General features: G+C 40.7%; 2 protein-coding genes and 1 long non-coding RNA gene across 3 annotated transcripts; 2 read left to right on the top strand and 1 right to left on the bottom strand.

Annotated features, from left to right (window-relative positions):
* The first annotated feature begins 4,387 nt into the window (after positions 1-4,387).
* LOC134195759 (uncharacterized) lies at positions 4,388-6,147 on the top strand. Its single transcript, XM_062664838.1, has one exon. It carries the CDS (start codon positions 4,899-4,901, stop codon positions 5,727-5,729), a length of 831 nt encoding a protein of 276 aa, XP_062520822.1. The 5' UTR covers positions 4,388-4,898; the 3' UTR covers positions 5,730-6,147.
* Positions 6,148-9,158: 3,011 nt separating this feature from the next.
* LOC134195866 (uncharacterized) lies at positions 9,159-10,209 on the bottom strand. Its single transcript, XR_009972444.1, has 2 exons — positions 10,115-10,209; positions 9,159-9,480 (listed from the first exon to the last, which is right to left on the bottom strand). It is a non-coding gene; the product is annotated as an uncharacterized LOC134195866 (long non-coding RNA).
* Positions 10,210-17,338: 7,129 nt separating this feature from the next.
* On the top strand, positions 17,339-18,200 carry LOC134195446 (uncharacterized protein K02A2.6-like). Its single transcript, XM_062664468.1, has 2 exons — positions 17,339-17,638; positions 17,682-18,200. Exons 1-2 carry the CDS (start codon positions 17,339-17,341, stop codon positions 18,198-18,200), a joined length of 819 nt encoding a protein of 272 aa, XP_062520452.1.
* The last annotated feature ends 553 nt before the right edge of the window (positions 18,201-18,753 follow it).

Here is an 18,753-nt window from a genome sequence, read left to right as displayed (position 1 = left end):
TCCATGTCTAGAGAGGAATTCGTGATATCTATTCGGATCTTTCTCGGTATACCACTCTTCCCTCCTCCACCGAATGTTTCCCGGTGTTCTTGTGGGCACATTCTCAATGTCTTTGGAGATCATCTACTAGATTGTGGAAACCGAAGTCTTAGGAACACCATGATGCTGTACATGATTTCATTATCTCCTTTCTGACAACAAGGGCTCAAAAATTGAACATTGTGGCAGTGCAGAAAACTTCAAACTTGTATCATCCTGATTTTGTAGAAGGACGTCCTGCCTTTTTCGACGTTTCAGTGAGGGACTCATTACAGCCTAGTCACATTATACATGTCATTTCAAATCCTGAATCAGCTGCAGAGGCTGGAGCTGAAGAGAAAGATATGAAACATGGCGCCGAAGTCCTGAAATCTGGTTACTCATTTATACCACTAGTTGTAGAAAGTCTTGGGTATTGGGCTAAGTCTAGTTTAGAAACACTGAAAATAATAGCATCTCGTTCAGCTACTGTTTATAATACAACTCTTAGCATAGCTGTTAATTAATAATTCACATGAGCAAATATCAGTAAGGTTATGGCAATATATATACTCTAAGTGTCCAACAGAACAAAGTCCTCTAACAATATAATATATATATAATATATATAACACCTGGTCTGTCTCGTTTTGACAGAGGTTTGAGACAATCTCTTGAACTAATCACTCGTTCATCTATTCCAGATTCCTTGTGGCTCCAAGCGACACTACCAGTTCGCACAGGAGGTCTTAGTCTCAGAGAAGCACTAACCTCATCAGCAGCTGCTTTCATAGGAAGTTGCAATACCACCAAACTTGATTCAAAATCTCTTAAGAAACGCAAGCAATTCGAACACCGAATTTGCTGAAGAGGTATTTTGTCCTGATTTTCAAGTTCAAGGCAAAAATGAAGCGTACAGTATTCTTGGAAAGAAAAGAAATTGCCTGCAATGCACACTTTGGATCTCAACACAGCTTCTCAGCAGAATATTCAGAAACAGATACATTACAATGTTTTCAACTCCTTAATGGAAAACGGGAGTTTAAGAGACAAAGCTCGTTTGAACACAATTTCATCGAACCGTGCAGGGGCTTAGTTGCGGGCATTACCCAACCCCAATCTAGGCCTCATCATTGCTCCGCATGAATTCGTAATTGTGATCCGGACATGGCTCGGCATTCTGATGTTTCCTCTTCCACCATCTTCCGTTTTATGAAGTTGTGGCGCTACAATTGATCCATTTGGTGACCACCTAATCAGCTGCCCAGAGGTCTGCTAAGTGTTCAACTTCACAATGCTCTTTGTGAAGTAATATTCCAAGCTTTGCTTGTTGAAAACAAGCAGGTCAAAAAAAGAACAGAACTGCTCAGGTTATGATTCAAGCAGACCAGGAGAAATACATCATCCAGATTTCATGAATGGTCAACCTGGATATTTCAATGTTACAATCTGTAACTCTTTACAACCTTCCTATATATTGAAAGCAGCAATCAGTCCTGGTGCAGCAGCAGAAGCAGCAGAATGTGATAAAGATGCCAGGCATGAAGCCAATGTTACCACAGAAGGTGGTCTATTCTATCCACTAGTTTTTGAATCTCTGGGCTTCATATCATCTTTCACTCCGAAGACTTTGAAAGGAATATGTTCAAAGACATCATCAATCAGTGGGATACTGTTTCCTCGAGCTTTCAAGAACATATTAGAACAGTTGTCTGTAAAACTATGGTGCTACAACGCCAAGATGTTACAATACCCTAATACCCCAACATCTCTTCCAAGTCAAGTAGGCAAATCCCAACTACGAACACCTAAAACTTCTAATTGCATACGTGCATGTGACATCTTGGTGTTGTAGCACCATAGTTTATATATATATATATATATATATATATATATATATATATATATATATATATATATATATATTCTAAATCTTTGTCATCAGGATTAGATGATGCTTCTTCCACTTCTACAGTGGATGTGGTTGAAATGCAGGGAGAAGTTGTGATAAAAGATTTGCTTTGTCAGCAGTTATCGAGTGTCCTTCCAGCCACTCTTCCCGATCTTTCTGTTGCTTCACAAAATCATTGCAGTCACACCTTGACAGAATTCAACTGCAGGCTTTTGTAACAAGGGTGTAGCATCAGAGACAGGGCAAGAATCAATACTATAGCTTCTCCTTATGCTGGAGCTTGGTTAATTAAGGACAACACCAAACAGAAATCTCAGCCTGGCCATGCTTCAACATGAATTTATAGTTGCCATCAGGTTATGGTTGGGCATTCCTATATTTCCTGCAGCAAATTCCAACAACGCTGTAAGATGTATATGTGGTCAAGTCATTGACCGCTTTGGCAATCATCTGTTAGGTTGAAGCTATGACAGTACCTTGTTGAAACTTCACAATGCTTTATGTGATGTGATGTGGCATGCATTACTGTCTGACAACAAATCTTGTAGAAGAAAACAGAAATGTTCTGCTAATCATCAGTCTCGTCCTGGTGACATTTATCATCCGGACTTCCTTAATGGGAACCCAGCTTTTTTGACATCACAGTCTGCAATTCATTGCAACCACGTTTTGTCTGCACTGCTGCCATTGAAGCTGGTGCAACCGGAAATGCTGGAGAAATGGAAAAAGACGAGAGACATGAGTTTAATGTGACTCAATGTGTAGCAGATTTCTTTCCCATCTCTATAGAAAGTTTGGGATATTGGACTCCAGCCAGTCTTAAGACTCTAAAAACTATAGCTTTGAAAACAACGACGTTCTCTGAGACTACTTTGAATCAAGCTCTCCGGAATCTTTCTGAACAATTATCGGTTAAACTTTGTGAGTACAATGCAAAGTTAATTTTAAGGAGAATTGCATTAGAGTATGGTCTTGCATTTGGGGACGTTGTTTCTTCTTTCGATGACACTATGATGTATTACTGAGTTTTAAGTTGGGGAGGGAATGGCTAGATGTGGGTGTTACAAAATATATAATAAATTATATATATATATATATATAGCGATCTACACAGCTATCAACATAACACAATGATTGGAAAGTCAAATACGCAAGAACAGTATATGAAGGCAGTTAGTTGGTGACAGTAAGTTGATGATGAAGATAGAAGACAGCAAATACAGAAGGTACATGACAACCACCAAATCCTCCAATTGACAGAAAAGGCTCCAAAGACAGGCATAGTATGAAGCATGTAGGGGTAATTGCACAAATCCAAGAAGGCTTCACTGACAAACTGAAATATAGACAAGCAAAAGTAAGAAACAAATGGAGATAGAAGAAAGCAAATACAGGAGGTACATAACAAAACCACATCCTCCAGTTGACAGAAAGACTCCAAAGACAGGCATAGCACAAAGCACGTAAGGGTAATTGCATGAATCAATGAAGGCTTCACTGACAAACTGAGGCAAAAACAAGCAGAGAAAAGACGAAGAAGAAGAAGATACAATACAGCAAAAACAGAAGTTACATGAGAAACACATCTTCCAGTTGACAGATAGGACTCCAAAGACCGGCAGAGCACAAAGCACATAGAGGTAATTGCACGAATCCATGAAGGCTTCACTGACAAACTGAAGCATAGACAAGCAGAAGTAAGTTGAAGATGAACATAGACGACAGCAAATACAGAAGCTACATGAAACCACAACATCCTGCAGCTGACAGAAAGGACTACAAAGACTGGCATAGCACGAAGCACGTAGGGGTAATTGCACGAATCCATGAAGACTTCACAGACAAACTAAAGCAAAGACAAGTAGAGGGAAGGTGAAGAAGAAGATACGATACATATACAGTAAAAACAGAAGTTACATGACAAACACCACATCCCCCAGTTGACAGAAAGGACTCCAACAACTAGCATAGCACGAAGAACATAAGGAAAATTGCACGAATCCATGAAATTCTCACCGACGAACAACAAGAAGAGGAGATGACATAGCAACGAAAAGATATTGAACACCAACCACTTCGTCAAAAACCAATGCGAATCGGAAGGTGGGAAACTGCAAACAACTCCACCCCTTCCGGTAGAGACAAACAAATGCTAAACAAACAAAAACAACGTTCGGTCTCAAAAGGGGGACCCACCACAATCAATGGGACCGACGTACAAGACGAAGGCTGTGACAGTAGCCAATGTCAACTTGGGCTCCTCCCTGTCTTGTTCTTCTTGCCTTGCACAGTCAAACAGCAACAAAAGAGGAAAGCGGAGAAAGGGGAGAGAGGGAGAGAGGGGAGAGAGGGAGAGAGGAGAGAGAGAGAGAGAGAGAGAGAGAGAAATATATATATATATAAATATATATCTTTTTTATATAAACCCACCTACGTGGGTATCTAACACACATTATCCAGAAAACATGTCTGTACAATCTAAAGCCAGTCTATGCAATATCATTTTGGCGTAATATAGCCAGAGTTTCACCGACAGTTGTTCATGTATGATACTGACTGCCTGGCTGACTGTCAAATTTCTCTTGAAAGATAGACGTCGTGCGATGGTCTTCAATACTTCCAAACTGTGTAGTGACCACAGGCCAAGAGATTCGTGTATATATATATATGGTATCTTGATGATGATACGTTCATTGGACCTCGACCTGCAATTGCTCAACTTTTCCATCTTCTGCAGTCTAGAGGTCCTTCCTTTGGCCTTCTTTTGAATCCCACCAAATGTGAAGTGTTCTGGCCTTCTGGAGATCAAAAATTTTCGGAATTTCCTTCTGAGGTTCAACGTGTTGTTGGGTCAGTGGGTGGTGTAGAGTTTCTTGGATCTCCAGTCTTTGGATCAGAAGAGTACTACTGTGGCCACATCGCTAAACGTGTAGACAAAGTCCTTCAATGTCAGGAGAAATTATTGGATATGGATGATCCCCAGATACAGCTGCTACTACTACGGTCTTGTCTATCCTCTTGCAAGATCAATAATTTGCTGAGAACAGTTCCACCAAACAAAGGTATCCAGCAACTGGCCAAATTTGATTCAAACCTACGGGTATGTCTTGATGCCATCATTCGATGTTCCACCTCAGACATGTCTTGGTTGCAGGCTTCATTGCCTGTTCGTCAAGGGGGACTCGGCCTACGAGAGGCGGTGAGAATGTCCTCTTCTGCATTCATTGGCAGCTGTAACTCTGTTCGGTCATTATGTTCTCGTCTTCTACCAACTACGCCACTTCTGGAGGAGTCAGTGCTCAATAGTAATTATTCGTCGCCTGACTTTAGTGCTTTTCCTGGAGAGTCTGCTGCTAAGGATCATATTCGAAGTCTTGTGCCTGACTCGCTTGACACCATTGATCTTACCTCGAGTAGTCGACGTAACCTACAACGTCTCCTGGACACCAAGCTTTCAACAACCATCTTAGAGAAAGCAAGTTTGAGAGATCGTGCTCGACTAAACACGATATCTGCTCCTCACGCTGGAGCATGGCTAAGGGCAATACCCAACCCCAATCTCAGCCTTGCCATGCCCCAGAGAGAGGAGTTCATAATCGCTGTTCGCACATGCTTGGGGATACCTTTCTTCCCACCTCCTCCAAGCTCAAAGCGTTGTTCTTGTGGACAGGTTTTAGACAGTTATGGGGACCATCTACTGGGTTGCGGAGAGGGAAACTGGAGAAATAGACGACACAACGTTCTTGCTGACGTAGCATTCGAAGCACTATTATCTGATAATGCCAATTTGTCGTCGTGAGCAACGGCTTTGTGGTGACTCGAATGCAAGACTAGGAGATGTATACCATCCAGATTTTGAGAGAGGACGACCAACTTACTTTGACATCACAGTAAAAAATTCTTTCCAACCAACATATATGGTAAAGGCAGCTTGTCAAGCAGGGGTTGCGGCAGAAGCTGGAGAAAGAGAGAAAGACAGCTCATATAAAGACATTGTTAGTGGGAATGGAGGTGTGCTTTATCCACTAGCTGTTGAAAGTCTGGGCTTGTAGCTGCCGTCTAGTCTCCAGATTTTAAAATCAATCTGCAGAAGAACAACATTCCACAGTCACCTCACAATAGCCAGGCCACGTTCTATTTCCACCAACAGCTTTCTATTAAACTCTGGTTGTATAATGCACAGATAATTCTAGAGAGATTGTCTGTAGATTGTTCTGATGACGTTCTAGACTATTTGTAGAGTGGGGTTTTTGGGTTGGTTTTGGGTTAGTTTTTAAAAATATAATAAAATTAAATAAAAAAATAAATATATATATATATATATATATATTCTATATGCTGCACATCTCTTGCGATATATAGTACTGGCAATGAAAATATATATAATGTGATATGGCGTCGTACGGTGACTATGAATATTAGACATATCGTGAGAGATGTGCACCGTATAGAACTAAATGAACACACAATTAGCAATTCCACGTGGCGACCCCATAACAAAACCATTGCGGCCCACTGCTGGGAAACTGACCATATGACGGATTGGGAAGAAAGTAAAACATTAACAACAGAAAACAAATACTATACTAGAAAAATCAAGGAGGCAATTTGGATTAGAAGACATGGTCATTAAATCAGGATGAAGGTTACACCATGATTAGAGGCCATTGGTCAACAGACTAGTATTATGATGTAACAGAAAACAGACAATTTAAAGCATAAAACAGTTAGTTGATAAACGGTATCTATTTTTTCAGTTGGTAAAGACCTACAGGTCAAAACGTCCCAATTTTTCAAATATTTTATACTGTGCACATCTCTCACGATATGTCAACATACTAGCAGGTACCATAAAACCAGAAATCCGTGTGATGCCTTAAATTATGCAACTAGTGCAACCAAATATCATTGCACATATTGAATTTGCACTCTGTATAAACATGTGCATGTGTACTCAATCCATCATTACCTCTCCGTTTTCCCTTAAGATCACTAGACACCCAAAGATGATTATTTTCTCCCCACAACTACAAATAAAGTTAAACAGGCAACAAACGTCTATTTATAGAGGCTGGTCCGTTATGGTGGTTATTGATTGGTCAATATAAAACAGTTGCCAGTAAACTTGAGTCAATATTCAAGTTGTCTTGATCTCACACAAATTACAACTCTTAGACTGTTAAATCAAAGTAACCAGGTTAACCATCCATAAAGTCGAGGTGATCTACATCACCATAGCAACTCTTGGTTGAAGCTATCGCTGCCATTTGGTTGCCAGTTCAGAATCTGGTATGAATGCCAAATGATGTCACAGAGGGCATCATGACGTTGAACCAGCAGTGGACCACGACCACAGCCGAGGGATGGTCCCCCTATGGATCAATTACATCACCACAAATGCATCTAACATTGTTGGGTGGAAAGGGAAACAATACAATTCCTAGCCAGAATCTTGTTGAGATCACAAACTCATGACATGACATGGTGAGGCCAAGCTTTCTATTGAGAGCTATATTCTGAAGGCGTTGTGTGGCTAAACATACTCAGCCTATATATACAAACTGCTCCTAGCAAAGACCAATTTATCATCGCATGTGTCACTACACACCGAGCTTGCAATGTCACATGGCACAAATGTGAACGTTGTTGGTAGCTACAAATGGAACTTACTCTCTTGTAGCTATTGAACTAAGATTTTTGAAACCTGGTGTTTTAATCAATCATTTGAATTTAGATCCAAGCAACGTGCAACTCGAATGAGGACTTGGTTTGGAAATCTATATACAAAACTGTTATGTAAAGTAGCTACTTATGGAAGTGTGAATGATTTTTGTGAAATAGTACATCATTTGCAATTTCCAAGGAAAGAGATCACATTTTGAGCATTGAAGTATTGCCTCATCAGCTCAAAACAAGTATAAAATGTACCGTATATGCCACTTAACGTACAGACTGGCTTGCAACAAGTATTTGTGTACAAGTGCTTTCATGAATGGTCAGTCCCACCAGAATTTGAAATGTTATCTACAGTCCTTCAAGGACTCGATCACAGCCTGAAAGTATACATTTCTGAGACATGCTGCTAAACATTATCATGATATCAGCTGTTCAAGTGTAGTGGACATCTTTATGCTGAACTGCAAGAATGATATATTGAGACTAAACAGAACTTTTCCTCCCATTGAATAGCCAATTTATGAAACACATTTTAACAAGGGTAAGACTTTATGTAACTGCATGACTTACCCAATGTTCTACAAATTAGGCCACACCGAAAAAGTCTTCATTTCAGGTAACACTGTAAGAAATCAGTTGGTCGGTCAAATTTTTCCACAATTTTACGGTACCCTCACTGTCACAGACACCAACCAGGGGGAATCCAAGGCCAGCAGTCCTGAGGAGATCACAATAACGTCAGCAACCAGACGGTCCATGCCAATGGCTGTACTGCCAGATCCAGATGTAGGTTCTGCATCACATGTGAGCATGTCATATACCTTTCAGCTGGAACCTGCTGACAAGGTCTCAATGCCATAGCAGCTTCCAAAATACATGACGTCTACCAGACTCTAAATGCAATCCAGCATCATCATCCGGCACTGCATCATAGCGAGTTTCTGGATCTGATGCTGTCTGCACAGGCATCAAACACCCTCATCGTTGTTGTCCTACATTATCATGCAAAGAATGTATTTCATCAAAGAGAACTCTAGACCCACATATTTTTAATTTAATTAATTAACAATGGAATTACCACCATCTAGAAAGGTGAGAAATTAACACTTCTTACCCTTGCACACTGTGTGCGACAGGAATAAGTAATAAACGCATGTTCAAAGACATGTGCCACAAAAAAAAATCAAAAAGAAAATCCAAGGCAACCTCCAAAAGACGATCGGTCAGGTTACCCAAAATGAAGATTACTTCGCTGTAGCCTTACTATTGAAATTTGTCTGATGAAATATTTGCCATTTACAGTAACGTAGTACAAAACTGGCATTTTGTAGAACCTTTGAATTCCTGACCGATGTGATCTTGAAAGTGGATCACATCAAATTGAAAATTTCATGGAAATATATATACTTTAATGAACCTGATTCTGAATCAGAAGAGTTTGATTCAACAGACGACATCACAAATGAATCAGCTAATGAAGCCTTAGAAATTCTATTGAGCATAGGCAACAACCTTCAAAACGCTGCATATGCACCTGTGCATACATTACACATTCTGTTGGACAGGCAATGTGCATAACCATTCTGCATTATGCGACAGGAAACAAGGCTCCGCAAGCATTCCTACAGTAACCAAACTGCTGCAGCTATAAACATACAGTAGCTCGCAACACACCAATAATTCCTTATTGACAAAGAGTTCAGTCAAATTTTAACTTTCAGTAACTTTCTCTTAAGACACAAACTGTCCGCAGTATATGCTATCTATTTTATACCAGTTACGTTTATGCCAACTGAATACCCCTAATTCTGCGTGCCAGCTGAATGTCTTTAGGCATGATAGTAACCCGTCGAGCATGAAATGCACAAAGATTACTAAAAGCAAGTCAAGAAAAACACCACAGTTGCAACAGCTAAACCAATGGTGCTGCCAACATCCAAACTTCCAGCTCATGTGATGATCATAACCAAAAGTACCTCTGATTTGCATGCGCTACAAAATTTGACAAACATCAACTCATGCATCACTGCCACAGCATATCAATCATGGCCATTGCTAGTCCCTTTCTTACAGGATAGCTCTACAAAGCCTAAAGCAGTATCATGGTTATCATATTTGCTGCAACGTCTGGAGACCTTCAGTAGTGAAGGTTTCCATGGACTCTCACTTACATGTGCTCCATCCGTCTCCGTATGTGTGCAATACCTCCATCAAAATGCCAGACATATGTGTGTTTGAAAGGAACACACAGTGTACGTCTGGTAACATCATAATATATCAATGAAACTTATACAAGTTCATTGCCAAAATAAATATTTGCCAAAATTTTGAAATAGACTATTAGGACCATTTTGCCAATCTTTTCATCAACAAAATTTCCCAGTCCTACGGTATGTTAAATTTGAGAAAGTACAGTATATTGGAAATATACTAACAACTAAAATTTTAAAAGAGTTGGCAGCACCATAGAACATCTCATTCATGCAACAGTGACAAGAGAAAAGATACCTATCTTCAAACAGATGAACCAGGTATGCCTCTGCAGCCTGCAAACAAAACAATAACAATTGTACATAAAATGATTCAAACTCTCTTGTATTTTCAAGCAAAACTGTACACTCAACCCTATCATAATGATATAATCGTAATAAAAATAAGCTAGACTAAATTAAAGTGATACAAAGTCAAAAACCCTTCTACACAGCACACTAGCACAAAAATGAGCATAGCCCAAATTAATAACCACAAAATTCCAAGATACTGTATACTCTTCTTAACGACAGCAACAACAAAAATATGACCAGATTGATCAAGATCCTGACAACAGTAAAAACAACATCTTGCACAGTTCCAATATGCTACTTGTGTCCATTAGTCATAAAGAATGTATAGCAGAGACCAAAACTGAGCAAATAGTTAGCAAAAACAGAAAATCCTAGTTTGACCTGCTACTACTATATAGAGAGTAAACACAATTAGTCATAACATTTTCTGTGTTGACTAACTATATGTCAGCTCTGTAGCTGTCTATTTATTGCATATTGCATAAAGTACAAACACTATATATAGTAGGATATAATAATATATAAATCTAAAGAAACCGTTCCATGGCGCTAATTATAACAGCTGCTGCATTCAATGGTGACATCAATATGAATATAACACACAAGCTAAAAGTCCATTTATATATTGCACGACGTGCAATAACATCCATCTGTATGCACGCCGGGCGGCTGGACAGTGTGGGGCAAGTGCGATTTCGATAGTATCGCGTAGCCACCACGTGCACTCAGACTCGCCTTGCCAGGGAGCCCTCTCGAGGACTCGACTGTGGTGTACTTCCGTTCCATCATGGAAGTTGTGATATTCTATAAATATTCATCAAGAAAGTAGAGTCAACTGACGCTGTCACGAGAGCAGAGCAACCATGGAATTTTCCATGCATCCCAGCTAACTCACATAATTAGTGCAACATGAAAAATTTCTAGATCTTGGAATTTAAAATTAAAAAATTAAAAATCAATTACCGTATTTCTTTGATTAAACACCACACTTGCTTAAACGCTGCAGCTGACAGTACAAATAAAATTAAACACCACCCTCGAATAAGTGACTCATTTCAATGAATTCCAATATATCTAGCTCAAAATTTGAAAGAAGAATCATACGTGACACAAATGTTTCTTTAGACTACCCAGATACTGTTTCACGGCATGACTTCTCAAAGTGTGAAAAATGCATACAGTATGATAAGTGTTGTTCTGTTGAAAAGGTGTCAAACCTATGACGTGTACACGGACACACTCCTAAAGCACGGACAGAGAGTGTTTAACAATAAACGCTGCCCTCAAATAAATGCCACCCTTGAATAAATGCCGGAGTTAAAACCCTTGTTAAAATTAAATGTTGCAGAGTTTAATCAAAGAAATACGGTAAATTCAGAGTCAAGCTTTTACATTGTATAAACTATATTTATATGTGTATACTTCTTTTGTGTACAATGTACTTCGATTAAGTCATTGATAGCAATTGTGGAACCTTCTAACCACTGCCGTCTGAACAGGACATGTCTTCAACTCATCATAAACACAATCATGTGCGTTAATTGGCTGCACCAGCAAGATTAGATGAGGACCTATTCAGAGGACAAGATGATGGCCACATGTACCCCGCTAACTACAAGACTACGTAGGATGTCTCAGACGTGACATAATGACAAACCAGCACAAAAAGATTGAAGAAAACATGATACTACTGTCTCGAAACTCAATAGTATTAGCAACATATATGCCCCGCCTACTATAAGATTGGTATGCGACAAGGCAAACTGCAAATATTGCTGAGTACACCCTAAACATTACCAGAAGACAAGGATTCTAAAATACTAGCTGAAAAGCCCCTTCTCCGTACAGGCAGATTAGATTATTAGTTGTTAGTTAAACCATTTAACACTGTATGCAAATTTATGTTGTTGCAAGAGTATCCCGTTCTGAGATTTATCATGATCGAAGTATATCTCGTTCACATGCATTTTTACTCTATTTTGAAGAATTTGCAGATGGACAAAATCTCATGAATTTCATTCAGAGTTCTACCCCATTCAATTATGATTACATTTGTTGATTGTTAGCTAAAGGCAAATGAAAATGTAACCGAGTGTCCCGTTCTGGAAATGTGTAAGTTGAATTCAGTGCAAATGCAATCAGAATTTGGAGAGAAACACAATTGCTAGAAGAGTGGTTTCAATCAACAAGAAATCTTCAATCGCTGGAAGCGTTACGAAGACCGACGACATGTAGTCTACACAGGATTGGTACAAACGTGGATTTAAATGATTCAAAAGGTGTTAGTTAAATATCCCGTTGAAGACAAAGGAAATATAACCGAGTGTCCTGTTCCAAGAAATTAGCAGCGAGTTTCTCGTTCAGAGCTAGATATCTGGGGAGCAGAAACTTGAAGGTCACATGCAGTTACTTTCTCACCTGGATAAGCGGTTCCCTGTATAACAAATTCATGTCTGGTCTTGCAGCCATTTCAACAGTCCCATTGGACGCCGTCACTTTGAAGACATTGCAGCCGTTGTAGGAAAGAGGTGTAGCAAATGAAGGTAGGCTTATTTTTAAAACCCAGATATAGCCAAAAATATCTTGCTGTTATTGACGTTATGCTTGCTGTTATGACACACTCCGTGCGTACCGTCCAAGGTCAGGAACGCGCAGTGTAAATTTCGTGGAGATCTGATGTGTCGTTCTAAAGAAATTCGCATGCAAGTGGAGAAGAGTTTGATCGGCAAGAAATCGCATCATCCCAAGAGAACTCTGGAAGAGGTCGACACCTTCAGTGTCGAGCTCAATTGATTCAGCATGCGCAAGCAACATTTGGTGGCACTGCGACTCGCCATTTTGGAGATACGCGAGTGCATAGAAAACACACACACACACACACACACACACACACACACACACACACACACACACACACACACACACACACACACACCTCCTATACATAGTCTTAGATAGATTAGTGGTAAACAAAAGCTTTACATCTTAACTGCACTAAGAAAGTCCTAACTAGTCTTCTGACCCTTGGACAAATTGCAGGAGAGGCTTACAGGTTGAGCTCCCACACCCGAGCGTGTTGACAAGCCTCAATAAATTATCCCTCAAGTACCTGAAGTCTTCACCAAGAACCTTAGAACACCACGACGACAAGCTATAATGCCCACAGACTTCCAAACAATTGTGAATACCTTAAAACGATGAATCACCAGCAACATATTTTATGTGTTTGTTTGTTTAGTTTCTGTTTGCTGCCCTAGTGGGAATTACGAAATGTACAGTCCATGTCAAAACTATGACACATTTACACTTGAAGGCATGGCCATGGGTAGTGTCAGCAGAAGCGCATCCGTTTCTGCGTTATATACGTTTTCTAGATAGAAGAGAGCTATTGTGTATGCTTGTAGGTTCGCTAGACTTTTGGAAACACACAAGTGCACATCAGCAGCTTGTGTCATCCTTTCATTTTTTGATAGTATTTCCCCCGCTAGCTACACAAAGGCGCATTTCGGCTAGTGATGGCTGTAAAATGCAGACTGCATACTGGCGGAACACCGAGGGCAATTTGGCGTTTCTGAGCATAGGGTCGTATGAACGCTGATTACAGCCGTTTCTGATTCTTTGATTGTTCACAGTTTCAATATAGGTATTAATATTCGCAGTCTACATGCAGGATGCACACCATTCGAGCTTTCACGGGAGACTAACATTATGTACACTAATTATTAGTCATGTACTAGCTTTCTTCGGTTTTGTACCGATAGATTCGAACTAACACTGAAATAGAAACATGATTAGGATGTAAGTTAAAGTGTAGTCAACTAAGGTTACAACTTTATCAAATAAATTGGCGGGATCTGACCTCAGCTATACTGCTGCAAACACTCGTATATAGCTAATACTACAACAAAGAATATTTTCCTAAAAATTCAAACTGCTTTCTAGTCAAGTGCACCAGCAACTAGCAAAAACTAGTACTGTTACAATGAGAAACACTTACTGAAAATGGCATGCAGTAAATATCATGTAAACTTCAAACTTTTAGCCGCAGCAGGGTATTTTACAGAACTTTAGCATTCAACTATATCATGGAGCTTGCAAGAAACACTTCATGCACCTTTACTAATTAGAATCTTGTGCAATGAGTTTTTAGGTTTGATATCAATCATGCAAACGTAACGTTCTTGAAGTCTTATGTACGATTATGGCCCACTTTATGCATGTCAGTGTACATGGACCCAATAGCTCACTTGTCTCCTACAGCTAATTAGAAGCTTTTAGTATGTACTAGATGGTATGTAGACGGCAGCTGCACGGAACTTTCACATGTTTACTTTACTAAAGGCTAAGTGCTAAAGCTGCATCAGTGGACGACAAGACAGTGACGTGCACGCACTGGTGCACTCAACAGTCACTATTGTACTAAGTTGCCCTCGGAGTTCCGCCAGACTGCAGATTCTGCATTTTACAGCCACCGATCGGCTAGACATGCGTTCAATGTACGGCACCAGATCACAAGGCATAAGTAACTGCCACTCCGTCTAGATTGCGTCTTCAAGTTCATAAACGTTTTGAGGCCTACAAGGCTCAACGCGCCGCTTGATGACCGCCAAAAGGTTTCTATGGGCACAAGATCTGGTGAGGTAGCGGGCCAATCGAGAACTGTGACACCATTGTCTTACAGCCACCGCTGAGTTTGACAAGCTGTATGCATAAGAGCATTGTCAAGCTGAAGACGCCATCCATGTGGGTAAAGAGTATAAGCCGATTCAAAACATAGTCTTCCAGAATGTCAATAAAAATGGCGGCTGTCATGTTTGTCTTGAACATTTTCTAACCCGTTGTTCCGCAAGAGCTTAACCCACCCCATGCGTGGAGTTTGGGGCCATGGGCAAGGAAGCGAATTGGCTGGTTCAACAGCTGCTGGAACCCAGACATGGACAGTATTGTGGTACAGCTGAAAAGTGGTCCCATCTGTAAAGATTGTTTTGCTCCAGTCGTCAGCTGCATGGTCAGAGCACCAGTCTACACATCTCTTTTGTAGCTTTAGTTAGCAACGGAATTTTTCTAGATAAAGTGAAGCTGTAGCCTGCATCATGAAGTTCTCTTCTGATGGTGGAAAAGCTAACAACAACACCTTCCTACGCTGTCAGCTGATGGGCAAGTTTGTTTTCTGACTTTGTTGTTCCATGTTGTGTCCTGTTCATTAGTGCTGTTCGCTGGTTTTTTGCTAGTTTTCTTGGTCTTTCACCAGAAGCTCTGTGTTCGATTACTTCACCAGTATTCACTCTCTTGAGGGTTTGCTTGGTACACAGAAGAGCGAGAAACAGTTAAAAGTTGACAGATCTTGAATAGGTTCTTAGTGCCAGACCGGTATAGTATTAGAATATCATGGCACTGTCTTTCACGACTCATTTTATGATGAAAAAGGTCTCTAAGCAGATGCACAGATGATGGAATAGCTTTTGTGACTCCTTTTCAACAGTTTGAGAAAAATTTGGTGCAGGTTTCTTATTAGATAGCCAGACAAAAAGACTTTCTAAAAGTAGTACAAATAAACTGGAAATGAGTTTTGACGCAAACTGTACATGATGTGGAAGAAAAAATTTAATAATGACCACTTGAAAACCATGAACTTATGGTCGCTAAGTGACATGTTTCTCATCCTACTCTGTGCATTAGAAGAGGGTCATGCTACCTTAGGGTAATCAACTAATTGGTAGCCTGGGATTTACAAAATTGAGAAAGGGCCTATGGTTGCTACAGTGGCAAATCACCCAACTTTCACTGTCTTCCCACAAAGGCAAGCAGTCTGACACCCACCATATATTGTCAAATCGACGCCTCTAGGCTTCCTTTCACTACCAACAACAGCAACTGGCAAAGAAAGGCTCTGCTGAATGTATTCATCAACCATGACATAGGCGACTTTACCGGGTACATTTATAGAGATTTGGCATTATAGTAGGATAGGGCTTATCTGGGTCTTCATTCACAAGATCAAGCCCTGGAAGGGCTAAAAAGAGTGTTTGTCATTGCTGACAACATACTCGTAGTAGGTAAGGGCAGTAGCATGGAGGAAGCTCTAAGAGATCATGATGACAACTTGACTGCATTGTTGGAGAGATGTCAAATGCGAAGAGTAAAAATCAATAAAGAGAAATCCAGACTAAGGAAAACATAAGTGAAGTATATGGGCCACATCCTGTCATCGGAGGGACTCAAACCAGATTTGACCAAAGTTGACGCAATAGTAGGCATGAATCCACCTCAAGATGTCGAGGCCGTTAAACAGCTATTGGGAATGGTGAACTACTTGTCTAGGTATCTATCCAATCTCTCAGACATGTGTGAGCCTTTGAGGCAACTGACGCACCAGGATGTGATCTGGGAATGGACAAGTAAACATAAACGGTCATTCCAACAAGTCAAGCAGGCAATTACGAGCGCACCTGTCTTGAAGTATTTTAACCAGTCCGCACCAATGGTACTGCAGTGTGACGCATCAAGTACAGGCCTTGGTGCCGTATTGGGCAACCAGTCACTTTTGCTAGTACAGCATTGACCAAGACAAAGTGTGAATATGCTTAAATCGAGAACTACTGTCAATAGTGTTTGCAGCAGAAAGACTTGACCAATACACGTATAGAAGAACAGTGACAGTTCAGACAGACCATAGACCCCTGGAAATAATAGCGCGGAAACCGTTACAGGCTGTGCCACAAAAACTGCAGGGAATGTTGATGCACCTGCAGCGGTATCAAATGATAATAACATACAAACCTGGAAAAGAGTTGATGCTGGCAGACATGTTGTCAAGAGCTCACTTAGACAAAACAAGAAAAGGTGGTCTTGACAAGGCTGGTGAAGTTTTGAGTATTAGATCTCTATTTGGAGTAGAGATGAAAAATGTCAATGCAGTCGATTGCCGTTTCATTTCAAACTCCAAGATTCAAGACATTCAGAAGGCGACAGCAGAAGATCGGGTCTTGCAAGAGCTGATGACCACCATTCATAGAGGTTGGCCAGAAGGAAAAGATCGGCTGAATCCAGTGCTGGCACCATATCACTCATTTCGAGATGAGTTAGTAGTAAAGGGTGGAGTTATCTATCATGGAGATAGATACGTATTCCTTCTTCTATGTGAGCTTTCACACTAGCATGTATACACATGTCACACATGGGAATTGGAGGATGTATCCGGAGAGCCAAAGATTGTGCGTTCTGGCCGGGCATGAACTCCGCCATCAAGAATTACGTCAGCAAATGTGACATCTGTAGACGGGATGACCAGGCACAACCAAAGGAAACTCTGAAGTCACATGACATAACAGATGGGCTATGGAAAACAGTTGGGGCTGATCTGTTTGCTTTTCAGGGCAGAGACTACCTCATATTGAACGACTATCATAGTGGGTTCATCAAAGTAGAACCAATGACCGAGACAACATCAAAGGCAGCAATTTGCAAGGCAAGAGATACCCCTTATGTTGCTAACAGACAATGGTCCTCAGTTTGTGAGCAAGGAGGCGTGTCAAATCAGTAACGAATGGGAATTTGAACATAGGACCTCAAGTACCTATTACCCACAAAGTAATAGTAAAGCGGAGAGTGCTGTGAAAGTGGTGAAGCACCTAATGACTAAAGTCTTGGCAGACGGTCGAGATCATTGGCTCTCTCTGTTGGAATTGCGTAATACGCCCACAGTAGGAATGAGCTCTAGCCCTGCTCAGAGATTGCTCAGCAGAAGAACAAAAGCATTGTTACCTATAAAAGATGAGATGCTAAGACCTGAACTTGTGACAGAAGCGTCAGAGCAATCGCAAAAGAAACAAGAAAGACTGGCCAAATATTACGACAGAGGAGCAATAGATTTGCCGGAACTATATCCCGGAGACGTCGTATGCATGCAGCCTATAGCAAGAAGACAACAGAGTGGAAAAAGGCAACAGTTCTACATCAGGTTGGACCAAGGTCATATAGTGTGCGAACAAAAGAAGAAGGAATGTTCCGTCAAAATAGGAGACAACTAAGACTTTCTCAAGAGAAGATGGAAGAACAAGAGCCATGTTATGAACAAGAACCGCTAGAAAATACACAGCAGAAAGAAGAAAGACGTGAAGAAGGCCAGCAACACCTACCTGAAGACCAACTGGAAGATTCGAATAAAACAGAAGTAGAAAGTCAAGAAAGAGGAAATGGTAACAGTCAATCAAACAAGACAAGAGGACAACAGCAATGTATACACACACACACACACACACACACACACACACACACACACACACACACACACACACACACACACACACACACACACACACACACACACACACATGCACACACGCACGCACGCACGCACGCATGCACGCACGCATGCACGCACGCACGCACGCACGCATGCACACACGCACGCACGCATGCACACACACACACACACACACACACACACGCACACACACACGTAGTGGTAGACAAGTGAAGACATCTACATACTTGGGGGACTATCTGCATTGATAAATGAATGACGTTGCTGAGCGAAAGGTAGTTATAATTATTGAGTTAGCAGTATGTAGAGTATTAGCT

The sequence above is a fragment of the Corticium candelabrum genome, chromosome 20 (assembly GCF_963422355.1).
Source record: "Corticium candelabrum chromosome 20, ooCorCand1.1, whole genome shotgun sequence".
In the NCBI taxonomy this organism is placed as follows: Eukaryota; Metazoa; Porifera; class Homoscleromorpha; order Homosclerophorida; family Plakinidae; genus Corticium; species Corticium candelabrum.
Note: the sequence above shows the minus strand (reverse complement) of the source record. Positions and strands in the feature narration are given on the sequence as shown.

Coding starts and splice junctions, on each gene's coding strand:
- LOC134195759 (XM_062664838.1), top strand. CDS start 4,899: ATGGATGATCCCCAGATACAGCTGCTACTACTACGGTCTTGTCTATCC.
- LOC134195446 (XM_062664468.1), top strand. CDS start 17,339: ATGTCACACATGGGAATTGGAGGATGTATCCGGAGAGCCAAAGATTGT. Junction 17,639..17,681: donor CAAAGGCAGCAATTTGCAAG/GCAAGAGATACC, acceptor AATGGTCCTCAG/TTTGTGAGCAAGGAGGCGTG.